Consider the following 20,531-nt stretch of genomic DNA (forward strand, 5'->3'; position numbering starts at 1 on the left):
CATCTGTTTGAGAGTATCGGAGAAGACATCAGTTTGGAACTGAGAATAAAGTGACTATCTTGATTGATATAGAAATCTTAGATAAAATTAGGAACCCTAGGTCCTTAGGAGTCTAGGTGTGACTTTTTTTTGTTTGTTTATCCATATGGCAAGACTTGTTAACTTTGGGTGATTTTGGATGACTTCAAAGATTTGGGTCTAGATGGCTCTCAGATTGAAAGAGCCAACTACGGCAAGCTAGAAGGGACACCCCAGAGGCTGGTGTTAAGATTTTCCTCTGCTGCGGCATTGAGATGGATCACTGGAGCTGTGGGTATCTACACACTCTGGAGGAAACAGAAAAAGGATCCTCTAGTGTAATGAATCCCCAGAGTTACAATGGGGGACTGGCAGTTCCCTTCTAGCCAAGCAGTTTCCTAGATTCTAGTTCTGGGTGTGGAACTAAGAACCAAAATGGTTAATAAACATCTCTGGTCCCAGACAAATGATTATATAAAGAGAAGCTGAACTGTGACCTTGTGGCTGAGTGGCAGGGTACAGCAGACAGGTCAAGGTTCAGAGAAGCCCTGAAATGAAGCCTCCTGCTTGGAGAGCACCTCCTCCCACGGCTCTGGGACCCTGTGTACTCTGCGCATTCAATGCACGCTCAGGAATGTTAACTGAATACTGGACCAAAGAGCTTCTCGGCCTCACTGTGATGTGGTGTTGCTCAGAGCAGGGATCTCACAGCCACAGACTTTTTTGTACGACAGTTTCTTCCTTTGCACAGGCCTGTGGTTGTCAACGAGAAGTGATTTCACTCCTCAAGCAACAGTTGGCAATGTCTGGAGATCCTGGTGGTGGCCACAACCAGTAGGCAGAGTGTTGAGAGACACTGGGAGCGTCCTATGAAGCAATTAATGAAGTCTCACCACAGGAGATTATCTGGCCCCAGAGGTCAGTAATACTGGGGTTAGAAAACCCTGGACTAGAGCCACGGAATCATGAGGAAATAAAGCCTTAATCCTCTGATGACAGCCTAAAAACTGCTATGATGGATTTTAGACTCCAAGCAATTTAATATTTTCCGTAGACAGCAAAAAAGCCTTCCTCAGGGCCCCATACACTGTATATCTTCTGTACAGCAAAATTGTAAAATGTTACTTAATTTGTTTTATGTAAATCTGTGTCAGCGAACAATTAGTTATCAGACTCATCCCAGCCTAACAGGCATATTGACAAGATACTGAAACACATTAGTTCCAAAAGATGCAGTGTTGATGTCCTTAAATGCCAAATTGTATTTCATCCTTTAACTGTGTGACCCTAAAATAAATAACTATATGTTGCATACCCCTATACACATATGCTTACATATACACATACTCAAATATACATGCTAAATACATATATATATATACACATGCACACACATACACACATGTGTACATATACACAATACACATACTCATATATACATACACACATGCCCACACTCATATATACATATACATACATATATACACATACACATATGCAAATTCACATGCACACACACATACACACACATATTCCAGTTTTAGTAAATGACATTCATGTTGGTCGATATGAGTCCTCTCTTTCCTCATCATTTTTCTGAACACAGAAAGCAGAAACGTGGACTAAAGACAATACTTTGAACAGACCAAGAAAACTCAGGAGGTTTAAAAACACACACCCTGGAATCTCCACTAATCATGAGTATACTAGGATATATTTGTCTCTCAACAAAAGTTTGAACTTTGCCTAGTCGCCCATTTCACAGGTGTGAATGTTAAAAGAGAATGGTATCCAAACAGAGGGGCTTGAAACAGGCAGGATTATGCTTTTATTTGTAGTTTGTAGGCAAATTTCTTTGTGATCCACCCAGATTAAATTTTTTCCAGTCGTTGGCCTATGAACCAGTGCTAATTTGCATGCTATTATTTTCCACTTGATTTACAAATGGATAGTAATTGTGGATTTGGCCTCTTTCCCTCCTCACCATGAGCAGTCAACCATGTGGCTGGAAAATTTGTTGAGAAATTAATGCTTTTTTTTTTTTTTGTCTTCTGGAACTTTCTACACTTCTGTTACAAGAAATTAGCTGGGCCTTCATACTTCCTTGTCTAAAAGGGCAATTATGATTCAGAACCAAATGAAAGTTGAGAGAGCAGACCAGCTTTCTTTACTCCTTCCTGTTTTACTATTTTTGTTTGGAAGTCTAGATTTGGTGAAGGAATATTCTATGTATACCTATAGTGAGTAGGAAGTGAATAAAAGTTGGGAGAAGCACAAAACTTTTCCGATGTGAGGGGAGGAAAGTTGGCTGCATGGTCTAGTGAGGAGTGCCTGGGTGGCACCAAGGAAGGCCCCTGATTGCAAGGGGTCTGTCACACACAAGGCAATATGCTGATTTGACTGAACAGTAATGCCTCTCTATATGATTTCTTTTGACTTGACACTATTAATAATGCACACTTGTGCAATACTCATTGAAGGTAGGGTTTTGGGTCATTGGGACATATCATCTTACCATGTTACTCTCAAGCCCTGAATATTAAGAGGACTAAGGTTCACAAATGGAAACAGTAACAGTCAAGTGGAAAAATCTTTGAAGCTGAGTTTTGACCAGAGCCTTTCCTGTTCTTCCCCAGTGGCTTGAGAGAAACTGATGCCTGGCCAAGAATTTAATTTGATGGGCAGGCAAATTAGCATATCCACTATGGAAGTCAGTATGGCGGTTCCTCAGAAAACTAAAAATAGATCTACCACACGACCCAGCTATACCACTCAGGTCTATATTCAAGTTAGCACACACAGAGACACTGGCACATGGGTGTTTGTTGCTCTGCCAGTCACAAGAGACAAGTCATGGAACCAGCCTGGAGGCTCACCAACCGAGGGATGGATAAAGCAAACGGGGTGCATATATACACATGCATATGAACGTACAATGGAGTTAAGGAAAAATTAACTTGTGTCATTTGCAAGAAAATGGACTGGAAACAGACGGCATCGTGTTAAGATAAACAATCCAGATCAGAAGGATGGCTGTCACATGTTTTCTTCATAGGTGGAATCTAGATTTAAAAAGTGACTTAAAAGTAGGAGGGGTACTGTTTGGGGAGAGTGGGTGCAGGAAGAAATAAGACAGTGTGATGGGGAAAAGGGACAAATTGTAGGCTTCCTTTCATGTGTGGAATTAGAGTTTACTTATTGCATATGGAGGGGACAGAGGAAGTTAATGAGGGCCTGTGAACAGTATACAATGACACACACACACACACACACACACACACACACACACACACACACACACACACACATATGACGGGAGCATAATGAAAACCATTAGTTTTGTACACTAAAAATTAATAAGGAACCTAACTGGCTTTTTGATGTCACTTTCTTGCAAACTGTGGTCGTGGTGTGGGGGAAACACAGGAGTTTGTCATCTGTTTGGTGTTAGGAAAGCAATGACTGAGCTGACAGTTTAGTGAGATTTTACCAAAAGTCCCCATTTCCTGGCACAAACTCCTCCCTTGGTGATAAGGGCACGTTGCTTCCTCTTCTGGGAGCTGGATTCTGGCTGTGTTGAAATGGCCTCTGCAAAGCCTGGGTGTCAACCTTGCCCTGACCCTGTATGTCCACAGCCCTGGCTAAGCTATTGTGCGATACCCATCCAGAGGGTGGTGTGGCTCCTGGAGAGGCACCCGGATGAGAATGTGTGTTAGTAGACTATCCCTGGGCTGGAGACCATAGGGACTTCTTTCTCCATGACGAAAACGAACAAACCATATTCCAGAGCAACCAGTGATCCCAAATGGGTCTGAATAAGGACTATAGATGGACTTCACACAGCACCGATCTTGGTCCTCACGATGTTTAGATCACTTTGCAAATTTAACCCATTCACTCCTCACAGGCGCTCAAGGTTATTATTCTCTCCATTTTAAAGATTTGGGAGCCAGGAACTGGTGCTAATGACTGTGGCACTGCCAGCAACTGGCCTTATGACAAAACTCAAGAAAGACACTTGAATTGGATTGGGAGAGCCTATCAGTAATGATTTTTTTACCAGTCATAGGATGCCCAACACTTCAGGTGTAAAATGACAACAACAACAATAACAACAACAATAACAACAACAACAACAACTGTGTTTAAGGATTAATGAGTGGCCATTTGTAAAGCTCTGATGCTCATTGTTAATCTGATCCCCAGTAGGCTAGTATGGTTTACACTTTCACAGGAGTCATTCTGCCTCCCTAATGTCTGAGCCTCATTGAGAAGAACTGATGCCCTGAGACCACTGGGTAGGAAACCCCATGGACTCAATGATTATCTCATCTTTGTTTCTAGGACCTGGCTGAAAGCACCAGTCAGAGTTAAAGTCAGTATTAAATTTCAATTCTGGAATTGAAAAGACCTGACCTGAAATCCAGTGTGCGTGTGTGTGTGTGTGTGTGTGTGTGTGTGTGTGTGTGTGTGTTGCAGGAGCATGTATATGTATGTGGGAGCCAGAGGACAACCTTGGCTCTGCTTGTTCAGGCATTGTCCACCTTGTTTGCCTTTGAGTCAGGGTTTGAGGATGGCTGTTTTAGGAGCCCAGAAATATTCTTTTCCCATCTCTCCAGTGCTGAGACAATTGTGCACCACCTAAGCCCACTTGTTCTTCTGTGTGAATTCTTGTGTTTACAACACAAGGACCTGAGTTCCTTGTGCATGAAGCATCTCCTTGATTCTGAAGTCTAGTTTCTTGTTTAACCTAGACTGAATGAGCCTTTTCCTAGTCTGGAAATGTAGATAATAACAGTTCCAGCATATGAAGTTCTGAGAATTAAATAACAGCATGTATTAACACTGTCCTGAACACAACGTGCTGGCATGTGGTGGCTGCCTCTGTGTGTAAAGGTCCATAGAGGTACGGCTTGGGTGGGAAAGTCTCCTATAAGTGGAGATCAGCCTGTTTAGTAAAGCTTTACTAAAGGCAAAGAAAAGGAGGTTCCTAGAATCTGTGTGGGGGTTGGAGGAGAGATGGAGAGAGAGAGAGAGAGAGAGAGAGAGAGAGAGAGAGAGAGAGAGAGAGAGATTTCTGAAACAGGTAAACACCCTGCAGATATAGACCACTCTGTGCTTTCTTTCCATCTCCAAGCTCTAGCATTTGCCATCTCATTGTTGAGGGAGGAGGAAATTATTTCATATTTTCTTTGTGGAAGAGCCAGCTCTTTATGTCAAACAAGGGCAATGACCAGTCTGAAAGTGGGGGTGCTTTTTCCTGGCATGAGGGAGCACAGACATTGTTTCTTCACCATCAGCCCAACCACTAAATGCAAATGGAGAGGGCTGGATATTGATGGGAACCAAATAACTCACATGGAATTTTAGCGGAAACCAACTAGTGGTCTTTCACTACTGGTGACTCAGTGTTGAAGGCACCAGGGACCCTTCCAGCCACTCTTTGGATGCATGTCACACCCCTTCACAGACCAGGAAACTCAGGCTCCAGGAAATAAGCCTCAGGTTTCACAGCACACTGGAGGCAGCCATGACAGAACTCAGAATTGTCTGCCGAGCTCCTTAAACTGTTTTGTTCAATCACCCACTCATCCACCCATTCACTCACTCACTCACTCACTCACTCACTCACTCACTCACTAATTCACTCACTCACTCACTCACTCACTCACTCACTCACTCACTCACTCACTCACTCATTCACCAGATATTTTATGAGCACCTACACTGTACAAGTGGTACTTCAGGCACTGGAACAAACATGCCTTCATCCTTCTATGAATGTCCTCTGGCTGCTGCAACTAGTCATCACAAATTTGGTGGTTTAAAATAACATATTCTCTCACAACTTGAATCTAAGAGTCTGAAAGACAGGTTGCCAGTAGGGCTAAGCTCCTTTTGGGACTCTGGGTGACGGTCCGTCCTTTACTTTTTCCTTGATCACCATGGTCATCCTGGACACCTCATTCTAGTCTCTGCAGTTTTTGCAACCTCCTCTCTCTGTGTCTAATCTTCTTCTTACAAGGATACTTGACAATGAATTTGGGGACCAGCTTGATAATCCCCAATGAGCGTTCCTTTCAACTTAACTAAATCAATCAAAAGGTATTCTTGACTTAATTACTTGAAAGACTCATTCCCCAGAGCAAGATGCTAGTCGCCAAGACCTGGGGGTTAGAATGTGGGGCCCTTATTTAGTCCCGAACAACCCTTAAAGAGCTTAGAATCCAGCGAGGTTATTGTTAAATCAGTAAACAAGACATAAAACAAGACTCGGGACAAAGAAGCACCCAGAACCCCCTCTGGTTGGCAGGATAGAAAGTTTTCCTTTTGTAAAGAAGACCCAGAGAACAGGAAGAGCCAGCTTGCTGTCTGCAGAGGAACTCAACTTTTCTAGTGCACCTGCTGATTATTATACCTTTGTCAGTAGGTAAGATTTCCAATGAGTGGGCACAGAATCCTATCAGCGAGAGAATGTGAATCCATATACAGCATTCCTTACCAGGAGATTGGGGAAGACGTGCTTTACATGGATGTAGGTGACATAACTTTACTATCACAAAGAATAAGTCATTTTAATAGTTCATAGACTCCATGGTTGCCAAAGAAAGGGGTCATGGCTCATATAAATATAACCTATGATTATATAAATCCAAGCTTGTAGTTTTTGGCTGGCTTCTCCTATCTTCTAATGGGGTTGTAGCTAAAAACAGAACATCTGTTACCCACTATGGGTAACTGGGTGTTTGCTTTGTAATGAGTTTAACCTGAAGAGGCCACCGATGCATTAGGCATCCAATGGTTGCTTTATTGATGGTTTTCATTTGGTTACAATCGATTTAAATTTTTCCAGCTCCTAATTTTGCAGCCACATCCATGGAATATTGATTGATTAATTACTCATTGGCTCATCACAGCAGACCTGAAAGTATAGTCTGAGGGGAATCTAGCTGGCCTGGGGACCTTTGATTTCCCTTTGGACAGAGGTCAGTGACTTGGAGTCCACTTACCTAGCCTGTTTAATTCTGACATGCACCAAGAACCTTTTGTACCTGCTTCCAACTTCAGCTAATTACAAATTCTGTTTCTTTGCATTGAATGACAACCTTGAAAAGCTGCAGTCCAGGTGCTGTTGGGGTTTTATCTTAATGCAGCTGTTACTCAAGTGCTGATCGCAAGCTCTTTTGAAAAGGTAAGGGATCACAGAGGATGGTCCAAAGGACGTCTGATGCCCATGACTCTGGATCCTCAAGACTTTACCTTCTTTCCAAAAGTGAGACAGAGACTTGGGTACCAGGACCCTGGTGTGAGTCTGGGAAAATGCACTTCCACGAGGCTTATGCTGAAGGACATCTTTGGGGAGGCTCTCCTAAGGATGTGGGGGGGGGATGCCAGTCCATATGCAACACTATGACTTGTGGTGACAGTGATGTGATGAGGACACTCCTCTGCTGAATCACCTCCAGGAGTCACTCTGCTCTCCCAGGCCTCTGTCTTCTAGACATGGATAATGGTTTCTAAGCCGAGCTGACTCTGGCAGGCTTTCTCCGCAGAGGTGAGACACGCCTTACAATCAGCTCCACTGATCTCGACTCTCATGTTCTCTTTGACCTATTTTTCAACTATTTTTTATTTTATGTTGCAACAGATCATGATTATTTTATGATATATCTGAAAGCTTATCTAATGGATGAATTTTGATTCTCTTTTATCTAAAAGGTTTCAAAAACATTTGAAAAGCTAACTATATAGGGTTTGTATTTGTAATGAAGTACAGCATCCCTGGTTTAATGGTGGTTTCCCTAATGATACATTATTGGCTTGCTCCCCTGAGCTTGTAAACAGGTCTTCAATTGGCAAAAGACTCTGTGGATGTAACTAAGTTAAGGTTCTGGAGATGAGATTGGATTATGTAGATGGCCATGAATTTAATGATAAATGTCTTGGAGGGGAAAGACGGACAGGGGAGAGGAGACATGTCCAGATGGAATGGGAGACATGTACAGACTGGAGAGGAGACATGTAGATACAGACAGGAGAGAGGACAGGTACACACAGACAGACAGGAGACAGGTACACACAGACAGACAGGAGACATGTACACACAGACAGGAGAGGGGACAGGTACACACAGACATACAGGAGACAGGTACACACAGACAGACAAGAGACATGTACACATAGACAGACAGGAGACAGGTACATGTGGATAGAGGAGACATGTACACACAGACAGACAGGAGACATGTACACACAGACAGGAGAGGGGACAGGTACACACAGACATACAGGAGACAGGTACACACAGACAGACAAGAGACATGTACACATAGACAGACAGGAGACATGTATATATAGACAGGAGGGGGGACAGGCACATACAGACAGACAAGAGACATGTACATGTGGATAGAGGAGACATGTACATACATACAGAGGAGGAGAAAGGTGTACACAGAGGCAGAGGAGGAGACATGTGCGCACAGATAGAGGAGACTTGTGCACACAGAGACAGGAGAGGAGACAGCTACACATAGGGACAGAAGAGGTGGAGATATGGCCCCGAGACCCATTGTAGTGTTGGCCAGAGGGCATGGGATGCCATCAGTCCATAGAAATCAGATGAGATGAAGACTAAGGTCTCCCTGGAGCTGCTGGAGGGAGGCTCCTGGCTGGCACCCAGGCTGCATCATTCTAGTGCTGCAGAGTAGCAAAGCGCTCCTGTTTGCAGGTACCATCAATGGTGCTGACCATGGCAGCCTCCCTATTGAATGCAATGCCTGATTTCCCTTTGTCTGGGAACTGTAGGGTGATCCCATGCCTTCCAATGGGTTACAAGTCTGGCACCCAGCTGGGACTAGGTGGATCATGAAGAGTTAGTTCTCTGTAGAGTGCTCCAGGCTAGGGGGCATGGGAGCAGAAACATTTGTATTAGGAACTCCACCTCGGGCAGTTTTGTTTTCTGGTAATAAACTGCACTTGTTTCCCACCACTGAACTAAATATTCTATGTTCTATATTATATTCTATATTATATTTAATATTCTATATTAAAATAATGCTGTGATTACATAGGACATGCGCTTTCCTCCATATTGCTTTGGTGCCATGGAGTTTCTCAGAGGCTATTTATTTACTTTTTTATTATTTTTATTTATTTGTCTACCTATTTATTTTTGATTTTTCGGGACAGGGTTTCTCTGTGTTACAGTCCTGGCTATCCTGGAACTTGCTTTGTAGACCAGGCTGGCCTCGAACTCACAGAGCTCCTCCTGCGTCTGCCTCCTGAGTGTCGTATTTACTTTCTGAATGGTGTGATGTTACTATTGGTAGGACCTACGCTCACCTAAGGAACCAGCCTCTGGGCTGTTGAGTGAGGTAGTTTTTAGACTAGGTGGGTTGTGGTGGGAAGTCCACCTTAAATGTGGGTGACAGGGTTCCATGGCCTGGAGGTCTCCAGCTGAATGAAAAGGAGAAAGCAGGCTGAACACCACCGTTCATTTCCCTCCACCTCCAGGCTGCACATGTAATGCGACCATTGCTTGAAGCTCTGGCTGTCATGACATCCTTGAAGTAATGGATAGTCCCCTCAAACTGTAAGCTGAGACCAACCCCTCTTTCCTCAATTGCTGTGCTCCCAGTAATGTTTAAAGCAGACAATGCAAATGGGGGCTTCTCGAGAGGTTCTTGTTCTCTGTGGGGTCCTAGCATGAGGCCAGCACCTCTGATTCCTACTGGATATTTTCACCAGGAGCCCTACACAGAGACAACTGAAGCTGCAGGGGCAGCATGAGTCAGTGGGACAGCCACTTCATAAGAAACCGAGTTAGCTGGTGGCTTTGCAGGAGACTGTTCAAGCCTGTCTTATTAGCTATACAAACCAATACTTTGCCTGTTAAAGACATTTTTCCCCCCACTATGTAGCCCAGGTTGTCTTTGAACTTGTGACCCTCCTGCCTTAGACTCCTGAGTGCAGAGGTTACATGTGTGTGTATATCATGCTCAGCTTCAGACCAATCCTTTCGGTGGGAAACTAATTACACAAATGACTCTGCATGTTCACGGTACAGGTTGAATACCCCCAACTGAAAGATCTGAAACCCCAAATGTTCCAAAATATGAAACCTTTTGATCGGGATTTCTGTAACTGATGTCATGTAATAGGACATGGTAAAAACCAAGAGTTCTAAATATATTGTGTAAAATTATCTTTAGACTCTGTGAATAGGACACTCGTGTAACAAAATCACCAATTTGTATAGGCATGTGTCCCATCTCCTGTATATCTCATTATATATAACACATAATATACACACATATAATCTGTATACATACACATATGTGTATACATGTATATAAAAATTCCCCACTCCAAAACTGTCTGAATTCCAAAATGTTTTCCACCTCAAGCATTTTGCCTTAAGTAAGGCATTCTCAGCCCAAATTACCAATGCTCAACAGAAGAATGGACAGACAATGGTCTTTGGGAATTCTGTTATAAAACACAAGCTCCTCATAAACCTCTTAAGGAGAAACAAACCTTCATTACTGTTTCTAAATATTACATTGGTTTTAAGAGGAAGAGGTGTGGTACATGTAACCCATTCCTTCAACCACAGCATTCATCAACCTTGGAGATTATTATTATCATTATTACTATTATTATTTTCAGACTTATTTTTAAATGTTTTTACGTGTATGAGTGTTTGACTCTACGGATTTATATGCACCAGGTGAGTGTCTGATGCCCTTGAAGGCCAGAAGATTATGTTGACTTCCCTGGAATTGGAGTTACAGATGGTTGTAAGCCACCATGTGGGTACTGGGAATTGAACCCAGGTCCTCTGGAAGAGCAACCAGTGCTCTTAATTGCTGGACCATTGCTCCAGCTCTGAGGATTAGGATTACAATAAGAGAAACATACACACACACACACACACACACAGAGAGAGAGAGAGAGAGAGAGAGAGAGAGAGAGAGAGAGAGAGACAGAGACAAAGATAGAGACAGAGACAGAGACAGAGCGACAAAGAGCTAGTTCTGAGCATCTAACCTCAAGTGGGGGCTGGTGGGGAAGCGCTAGAAGAAGCAGGACTTTCTGTGTATCCATATGAACAAGTAGATTAAAAAGGGGGTAAGTGGAGAGGAGATAGACTGTCTCATCTAGGAGGCAGGGAGGCTGAAGAGGATCAAAGGAGGAGGAGGAGGAGGAGGACAATGATGATGATGATGATGAAGAGGAAGCATCATCATCATCATCATCATCAACATCATCATCATCATCAACATCAGCATCATCAACACCATCATCATCATCTACATCATCATCATCATCAACATCATCATCATCATCATCATCATTATCATCAACATCATCATCATCATCATCATCATTATCATCATCAACATCATCATCATCATCATCATCAGCAGCAGCAGCATCATCAACATCAGCATCATCAACACCATCATCATCATCTACATCATCATCTACATCATCATCATCATCAACATCATCATCAACATCATCATCATCAACATCATCATCAACATCATCATCATCATCATCATCATTATCATCAACATCATCATCATCAACATCATCATCATCATCATCATCATCATTATCATCATCATCTACATCATCATCATCATCAACATCATCATCAACATCATCATCAACATCATCATCAACATCATCATCATCATCATCATCATCATCATCTTCATCATCATCATGGGGCCTCTGGTTCCTGCTGGAACGCTGGAATACAATCCTCAGGAAAGCCTGAACACAGGTAAGCTGCAGAGAGCAAGGTCAGGGACATGGAGGACTGAGAGAGGCAGGGGAGCTGTGGTGAGCAAGAGTGGGGACAGGTCAAAGGTTGCTTCTGTATGTGGCTAGCCCTCTCCTTCTCCTAGGTTTGGCTTTCTGAGCCTCTACTTTTGTTTCTAGTCCTGCTTGAGCTATCTCGAGTTGGATTTCTAATTCACTAAACCAATGTATCCTGATGAATGCAAGAAGTGCTTTGCAAGTCTAATGAACTATTTCCTAGGAGGGCGAACATATGCTCAGAATGCAAATTTTGCATAATTTAAGGGAACTGTGGATCCTACCTGAACTTAGTTGGATACAGTGACCCCAGTTAAAATCCCCTGCAATGAAACTTTGGTTAATACAGGAGGCTGGATTTGATTACAGAATTGGGGTCACCCAGTCTGACCTTTTCTGAGTGCTCAGGGGAACACAGGATGTAGAAATAGGCAGCATCACTGGCAAAGCATAATTCTTATTAGAGCAATAAAGAGGATGAGCTGACTGTGAGAACAGATATGTACTTTCCCTACAGGATCTGTGAGCTTTCTGCTGTTAAAGGAAAATGGACCAGAAATACACATATGCCCATCTCAACTGCTAAAACTGAGACCCTCTGGGACATGTGGCTGGGCCAGGAGAGATGATCTGTCCCTTTGTGTAGATTTTATTTTGGTTAGCACCATCAAAAAATGTTTGCCTATGACCCAAATGCGAGCAACTGAAGCAGGTTTGATGTCTGAGAGCTGTGCTTAGCTCAGCAGGTGAAGAGCTCTGCTTTTCTTTGGTGTATGTCTTGGGCTTGGTGGTGGAGTGTGTGCGAGGCAAGGGCTCTATCTTGGATTTGACCTCCAGTAATGTGCCATTGTGTGTGTGTGTGTGTGTGTGTGTGTAAGAGAGAGACAGAGACAAAGACACACACACACAGAGAGAGAGAGAGTGAGAGAGAGAGAGAGAATGCATATGAACACAGAGAGGCCAGGTTTCTTCCTCAGTTGCTTTTCTCTTTATTTGTTTGAGAGAGGGTCTCTCACTGGACCTGGAGCTCACCCATTTGTCCACACTGGTTGGCAAGCAAGCCCCAGGGTTCCCCGTTTCCACATCCCTAGTGTTAAAACTACAGGTGAGCACCACTGAGCCTGGCTGTCTCATGCTAATGCAGCAAGCATTTTACCCGCTTAGCCATCTCCCCAGCCCCTCGGCCAACATTTTTCTATTTTGCAGAGTTTTTTTTTTTTTTTTTTTTTTCTTCAGGCCCTGGGCTTCTTAGGAACCACAGTCCTTTACCGTGCTCTGTTTCCTGTGCCTCCACACATTTAATATCTGGCATATTACTAGTGAATCCAATAAAGCAGGCCCTTTCTGAGACTTCACTCTCTCTTCCTGCTCCAGCCAAATTCTCCTGGCTGCCCCCAGGGTTTGTCCCCTAACGCCAAGCTCCCTGGGTGGAAAGTCTTGGACACTGGCCTCTCCCCAGAGCACTCAAACTCAGTTCTGTCCCGACTTCCCATTTCAGCTATAGGACGTTGTGCCAAGTGACAGGGCATAGAGAGAGCTGAGTGTTTTTTCCATACTTTGGTTTCCATTAGGCACATATGTGAGTGCCTGCCTATAATAACAGGTAGTAATTTATGCTTAGGAACTTGTGCTCCGCTAAAGCCACAGCTGTTAGAACACTGTCCCCACTGGGCTTTAAGCCATACGCAGGCATCCTTCAGCAGAGTCCACAGCGTCTCATCAGCTTCCAGCTTAATGAATAATCACAAGAAAAGTATAGGTGGGCACCTGCCAAGGGGGAGGGCAGGGACCGTTTTGGCAAAGCCAAGGCCTCTGTGTTTCCCATTTTTATTTCATGCAAGGCTTCTTGGCTGCTCTTCTTAAGAAAGCATAAGATGCTGAAGAAATTCCTTCATCTTAGCAAATGACACCTTCTCAACTTTCTTTCTTGCTTCCTTCTCAGGTCCAAACTTGATTTTCTTCAGGCTCCTTCCATAGGAAGTGAACCCAGATCCAAATCTCACATTGGTTCGTCAGGGTGGTTTCGCATTAGACTTTTATAGGAGAGGAGTCATAGATGAGGTTGCCTCAGTCAGGATTTATTCTATTCAAGGCCTTCTCCATAGGAGATAACCAGCTATTCATAGCCCCCAACCCTGGTGTCATTTCATCACCACTACTCATTCCACAGATATTTACTAGGGATTTACCCCATGGCAAGCCACGGAACAGATGTATGGGGGTGACTGTGCACTGCTGGAGCTTCTGGTGCCAAGAGAAAGTGGCCATTCATCTTCCCGCCTCCCTCCAAGTTCCATGAAGTGATAGTTGGGCATAGCAGATGATCATGCAAAATTGTGTCATATATGGAGAGAATGTATACCGCCACAGAAGAACCAGCATGGGGACTGTTGTCAGAAAAGACTTTCACTAAGAGTCCAGGTAATGGCCTCTGGACATCAAAGGGCACCAGGCAGGGGTGTGGCTTTGGAGTCGACAGTTACAGACCTGATTCTGTAACTACCTCCTCTGAGTCCAAAGCCTGCTGTGGTTTGCTTTCTGCCTACTTTGGGCAGCTTGTATGACCTTCTCATGCTGTTTCCTCCACACAGCAGACTAAATAGTAGCAGTGTGTTCACTTCGCATGGTTGTGCTATGAATTATTACAAAGCCAATAGTCTAAATACCATCCCTCCCTACATTGTTTCCCAGTTCTGGAGGTTCGGGGCCCAGCTCTGAGTGGATCTGTGACCTGTGTGGGGGACACACATGGCTGAAGTTAGAGGTCCTGGCTGAGTGGGATTCTTGTTTAGAGGCTCTTGGGTGTGTGGAGTGGGGTACAACCGGTATTCTACTCTTTCCAGGCTCTTTCCTGTTGACAGCAGAATTCATTTCCCTGGTGTGTAGGAACTAATTCTCTATTTTCTTGCTGTATGTTAACAGGTGTCAACCTGGATTTTGAAAGGTCATTTATATCCCCTGAAAAATGATAACCTTTCTCTTGAAGTCAGCAGTAATAGCCAAGCTTTCTGGTGTCCTCCTTGCCCATAAACCAAAGGGATCTTGACTTAGGGATATGTGATCAGGTCAACCACAATGGATAGTTTCCCCGTTCTGGACATCTTGCAAAATATATTTACAGCAGACACACAATGGGATTGGTCTAAGTTACTAGAAAAAGTGTGTATGCATTCATTTATCAGGGCTGGAAACCTTGGGAGACCACCTTGAACATCTACCGCGAGCATGTATCTACTTTCACAGAACCTGTGAGACATGAAAGGAGTGCACTTCAGGTAGGAGGACTCACACATGGAAGATCAGTCACTTGAGTTTCCAGGATTGAGGAGAAAATGGTTGAGAAGAAAGAAGATGGTAGGGTCTGGAAACAATGACATGGCTTGTGGCTCTTGACTGAGGTCTTCTCTTTGATCTATCTGGAAGCAGGATGTGCCACCTTCCTGGGATGACCGTCATTGATCCTTCCCTGATTTAGTTCTTTGTTGAGGGGAAGGCAGTGAGAGCCAGTGTGCAATGAGAGAAAAGCCTGAACTGGCCTTCTGGACTCACTCAGAAACCATCTGCCTGTGGCTTCTGAATCCGAGCAGCCTGAGGTCTCCAAAACCACCAAGATAATAGCTTTTCCCAAATCAGCCCAGCCAGGCTCTAATTAAGACGGATGGAAATGAATGCCCACTCCAGTTGCTCACCACATGTAGGCTGTGGCTGGGGAGTATTCCCAAATCCTGGGAGGCCATTTCTCTCTTAGCCCGGCATTGCTAAAAAAAAAAATGCTCAGATAAAAACCAAGGTCCTGTTGACTCTGGGAGGAAGGCAAATGACCACTGTCTGTTACTGTGTGTTTGGACTTGTGTGTACCCTGAAGGTTGAACTGCTCATGAGGAATAGATGTTGCTAATGGTCTGGAGTAGTCACGAGGTAAGCCAGGAAGATATACAAAGGCACCGAGGAGGAAAAGGGGAAGAACGAAGAGGTACCGTTGCTCATTGCACACTGCCGTGGGAGGAGAGCTAATGTTCTGAGAATTCTTGGCTAGACAGTTCTTATTTCCAGCAGAACTCTTCTTCTCTCCTGGCCTTTTCTCCATATTTTCCTCTGTCAGCCGTGTTTCTGGATCTCCTCAGAGCTTCCCCCAGAAAAACTTCAGCCAACTTACTCCTCTTGAACAACTGTCATTTTTGAAAAGCTGCCCAGTCTCTTTGCTGTGACTTCTAAAGAGAGACTTTGGGCCAGGGTTCCTTTCTGTGACAACAAGGGAGCTGGGGGGGGGGATGGCAGAAGCTTAGGATGGGGGATGGCACAGACACAGACACAGACACAGACACACACACACATACACACAGACACAGACACACACACACACACACACACACACACACACACACACACACCCCAACATTCTGAGAAATGCAGAATTTGTGATTGTCGGCCAGTATCACATTCCTGACATCAGAGGAAGACAAACAGGAAGACAAGCAGAGCGCAGACAGAGAACTCATACTTGCATCACAGCTGCTGGAGTTCCTACATGAGGAAGGCATGACCCTATTTGACCTTAGAGGATTATAGAAGAACTGACCAAAGGTATGTGGGCAAAAGGCCAGGCCAAGCTTTCCAGTTTTGACATGTCTGTCTAAGGACAGACATTATCTGGCTGGGGAAGCTGTGGACCACAGAAGAAACTCGAAGATCAGACACTAAGAATGCCAGGATGGCCACAGAGGTGAACTGTTACCTCAGATCCAGGTAAGCCTTGCCGCCACCATTGCCAGTTAAGAACTAACAATAAAAGTGGGGCAGTTCTGTGTTGTTAGTTTATGGCCTGAAATAGTGAAGTTGACATTTCCCTGCTCCCTGTCCCCCTGCCTTTTTTGATATTCCAGACAGGTGCCAGAGGTGTCATCAAGGCTGATGGAGCCTGGCATTGGCTTGCTCGCTGTGATCAGCAGCTGACAACCTGACAGGAACACTTTCCCTGATTACATTTTAAACTTGGACTGTACCACACTTGGTTGCATTTTGAATGAGAGAGAGGCAGGCAGTAAGGCAAGGAAGAACTGCCATAGAAGGAGGTTTGCTCAATCTTCAGGATCAGAGGCCACGCACCCAGCCCACTGGACACACAGCATCGCTTCCACATTTCAGCCTAACTAAAATCCCGACACCCAATAAATTGTCATCGGATGAGAACTGAAATATTCAAGACAGTGCACAAACTCCATCTAGTTCTGGGTGAAATAGAAGGGGAATGTTCAGGAGTGGGAAGTGGAAGAAACCATTAGGTACCCCCTACTGGAAACTAGCTCCAGATAGTTGTCAAAAGGCATTTTCTGACAGAATACCATCATTTCTTAGTGTGGCAGTAAAAAAATTGAAATCACTCAGACTAACAATGTTCTCCTCCAGACAAGTGACGAAGAATGCTGACCTGGCTATTTTATTACCTCCACCTTTCCTACTGTGGTAGACAGTTTGCTGATAGGTTTGGTTTTGGATAGCAATTAATGTTAGGTAATTACTGGCAGGGAAGCACTGCTTATACATCAGTAGCTTTTAAATGCTAGCAGGGTCATGGCTACAAACAAGGACTTGTCTGTGCAAGCCACAAACAATTGGTCAGGTCATTTATTATTTCTCCCTTTGTTGCCTATCCTAAATGCCACCTTGGGGGGTTCTGGATGCTTCCTTGGTCCTCTACCAAGGTTCCCAGGGTCCATTAACACATCCACATATCTCCATAGTCATCAGGACACAAACCAGTAAGGGTTGGTGTGATTACAGCAGAACTTTTGATAGAATTTGAATTCAATGAGTAGGTTCCATGCATTTGGAGACAGGGTCTCATACAGCCCTGGCTGGCCTCAATCTCAACAACTGGATGAGGATGACCTTAAATTTCTCCTTCTCCTCTTTCTATGTCCTGAGGGTCAGGATTACAGATGGGCACCAGTACACCCAGTTTGTGGGGTTCTGGGAATTGAACCCAGGGCAAGCATACTCTACCAACTGAGCTACACTGCCAGGGGGCTCCATTTTTAACACTGGTGTAATTAACACATTTGCTAATTAATACCATTCTGCTGCTGTTCACATCTCCCTTCAGGTGGAGGGAATGTGTTTGCTGCCTCTAAGGTCAAAGTTCAACACTACTAGGTGCAGCTGAACCTGTTATAGCATCCCCAGACCTTGCCAGGAAACCGCTACTTTTAGCCATCTACTGAAGACAGATAGCAAGGTCAGCAGTCCCCCATTGATACCTTGTTAAATGACTAACATTTCTGGGTAGTAAACTGTGTGTTGACACAGAGCATTGTTAAAAAGCAAGCTTAAAAATCAATTACTCAGCTTGGTGGAGGAAGAATTTTGCTTTTCTCTCAAAATATTTCCATGGCATTTCCTTCAGGGCCTAAGTAACAGGGAAATTGACAGCAGCAGAAATGAGACTAGGCAAACATGCATCTACATTTATAATTGCAAGCAACTGTGCCCATAGCCTGTAATTCTTAGATCTTCATTTGATGTGTGGATAATTGTTCTAAGGGCAACATTTCCTAGTTCACTGATCCATGATGCTCCCACATTATTGATGAAATTAAGGTAATACTGAAAATGACAGTACTTTCGAAGCAATCTTAAACTGCCTTTTTATTGCATGCAATTAGCAGTAGAATTGAGAACCACTTTCTAATATAAAATCATCAGCCATCGAGGTTGCAAATGAAATCACTATAGTGATCTCCACCAATAAGTTTCAACTTCTTTTCATTTGTTAAGCTCTCCCCCAGCCCCGCTCCAGTTTTAGCCCCATAGAATAATGAGAAAACAGTTAAATTGGGCTAGCAGAGAGTTTCAGCTGAAATTTATGGCATTCTCATCTTCCCAAGGGACTATAAAACCACCCCTGACATCTCATTCTGAAATCTCTTGTATTAACAGATGGGTGTGGCATGAGAAGGGAACTCTGGATTCAAGTGACAGACAAGTTCCATACTTAGAAAAAGAGTCCTTAACTCATATGAAGGCTTTCTGCCATTAGCTTTGGGACCTCCCCAGCAGTCACTACCACACCATTTCCAACACATTACCGAAATTTTAATTTTTTGCCCATTTACCCTAAATATTTTAATATTTCTCTCCAAATTTTGCTTTCGGTTTACAAAATTCCTAGCTCTCTCTCTCTCCTCCCTGCCCTCTCTCTTTCTCTCCAGAAGCCTCAGCCCAAATCAACACGATAATAAAAGATAATAAACCTCCTTCAGTTCCAACACTGGCCAAAACTGACAAGCCACGTTTAATGAACAACAGGAATTGACCATGTCAGAGAGCTGGGAGTTTAACTCTTGCTCCAGCCGACTCTTTGGTCTCTAATCCTGGGCAGAGGGAGAAAGGCAGGGAAAAAAACTGAGTCTTTGGGATTTGGCATAGCTTCGGACAAAAACGCTCAGGTTTGACCTAAGAGCAGAGGTGAGTGCAGAATTCGAGCCAGCTCTGCTCTCCTCACTCTGGAAAGCAAAGGCCTAACAGCAGCTGTCCACAGCAGGGCAAAGAGAAAGGGGTTCGAGAAGGCACAGGGACCAGGAAAGCGATCGGATTAACAACCCTAGAACTGTAGGGGAGTGGCTGGGAGCATTTCTTTGCTGTTGTAAAGAAATTATTTCTCACACTGAGATCTTAACTTCAGGGCTGGCATCTGAAATCTGCAACAGCTGGTGGGGGGTCCAGATGGGGAAAGAAGCCCACAGCTAACTTGAGGGCAAGGTAAAGCCCCTGCAGCCCAGGGAGGGAGCCGACTTGGGTAGCCAGTGACTGGAGAGTCAGGTTAGGGAGGCTGGGACCTGGGGGTCCCCCTGCAGGGTCCTCACCTGTTCCAGCGGGCCACCTTCCTCCGGTAATACCGCAGCGCCTCCTGGCTGGCCAGGAGCCAGTCTTCGGGACCCAGGAGAGGCGGCTCCTCCGGGACTTGGTAGAGCGAGTGGGCGAAGAGGGCCTGCAGCTTGGAGCGCGGGCCGGGGTGGCCGCGGCTGGGATGCTCAGCCCTGGGCCTGGCTCGGGAAAAGTTGTGCGCGGCAGTGCCAGGGTCCCGGGAGGCTGCGGCCGAGTGCGGAGACGCGGAGGGGGCGCGGCCGGAGCACGGGCAGCTCTCGGGGCGCTCGGGCCGTAGCTGGCGCTGCACTTGCGGCCAGAGGTGGAAGTAGAGGTCGGCGGAGAAGAGCGCGCCCAGGAGCAGCAGGGCCAGCAGGCGGTCCCTGCGCAGCCCGGGCATGGCCCAAGCAGAGACCCGGGAAACACTTGGGGTGCAGACAGAAGAAGCTCCAGGGATCCCGAAGGAGCTGGAATGCTCACTGCGGGGGGTGGGGTGGGGGTTGATTTGCTCCTTCTGGAAAGGTGTCGCTCCTGAACTTGGGGACCGCGTGCAGGAAGCTCAACAATGTTGACAGCGTCGCCTTTTCTTGCCCAGTAGAGAAGCGGGGTTGGGGTTCCCTGGATACCCGCTTCTCGAGCCTTCTTTACCCTGTATTACCTCCCGCCCGGGGCCCGCGCAGGTGGAGGTCCCGGAGGCACGGGTGCTAGCTCTGGTGGCCGGTGGCCGGGTAGGGGTGATCACTAGGAGTGCAAGGAGGAGGCTGGAGGCTATGTAGCCCCGGGTGTCTTTCCCAAGGATGCTATCGTTCGGCAGCGGC

General features: G+C 45.1%; 1 protein-coding gene across 1 annotated transcript in view; it reads right to left on the reverse strand.

Moving 5' to 3' along the window:
* Fam20a (FAM20A golgi associated secretory pathway pseudokinase) overlaps nucleotides 1–20,113 on the reverse strand; it is a 48,524-nt gene extending 28,411 nt beyond the window's left edge. Inside the window, exon 1 of the mRNA XM_027425805.2 lies at nucleotides 19,713–20,113. Within this exon, the coding sequence (XP_027281606.1) occupies nucleotides 19,713–20,113 (401 nt within the window). The remainder of the gene's footprint in view (nucleotides 1–19,712) is intronic.
* Nucleotides 20,114–20,531: the final 418 nt, after the last annotated feature.

The sequence above is a fragment of the Cricetulus griseus genome, chromosome 7 (assembly GCF_003668045.3).
Source record: "Cricetulus griseus strain 17A/GY chromosome 7, alternate assembly CriGri-PICRH-1.0, whole genome shotgun sequence".
NCBI classification, from domain to species: Eukaryota; Metazoa; Chordata; class Mammalia; order Rodentia; family Cricetidae; genus Cricetulus; species Cricetulus griseus.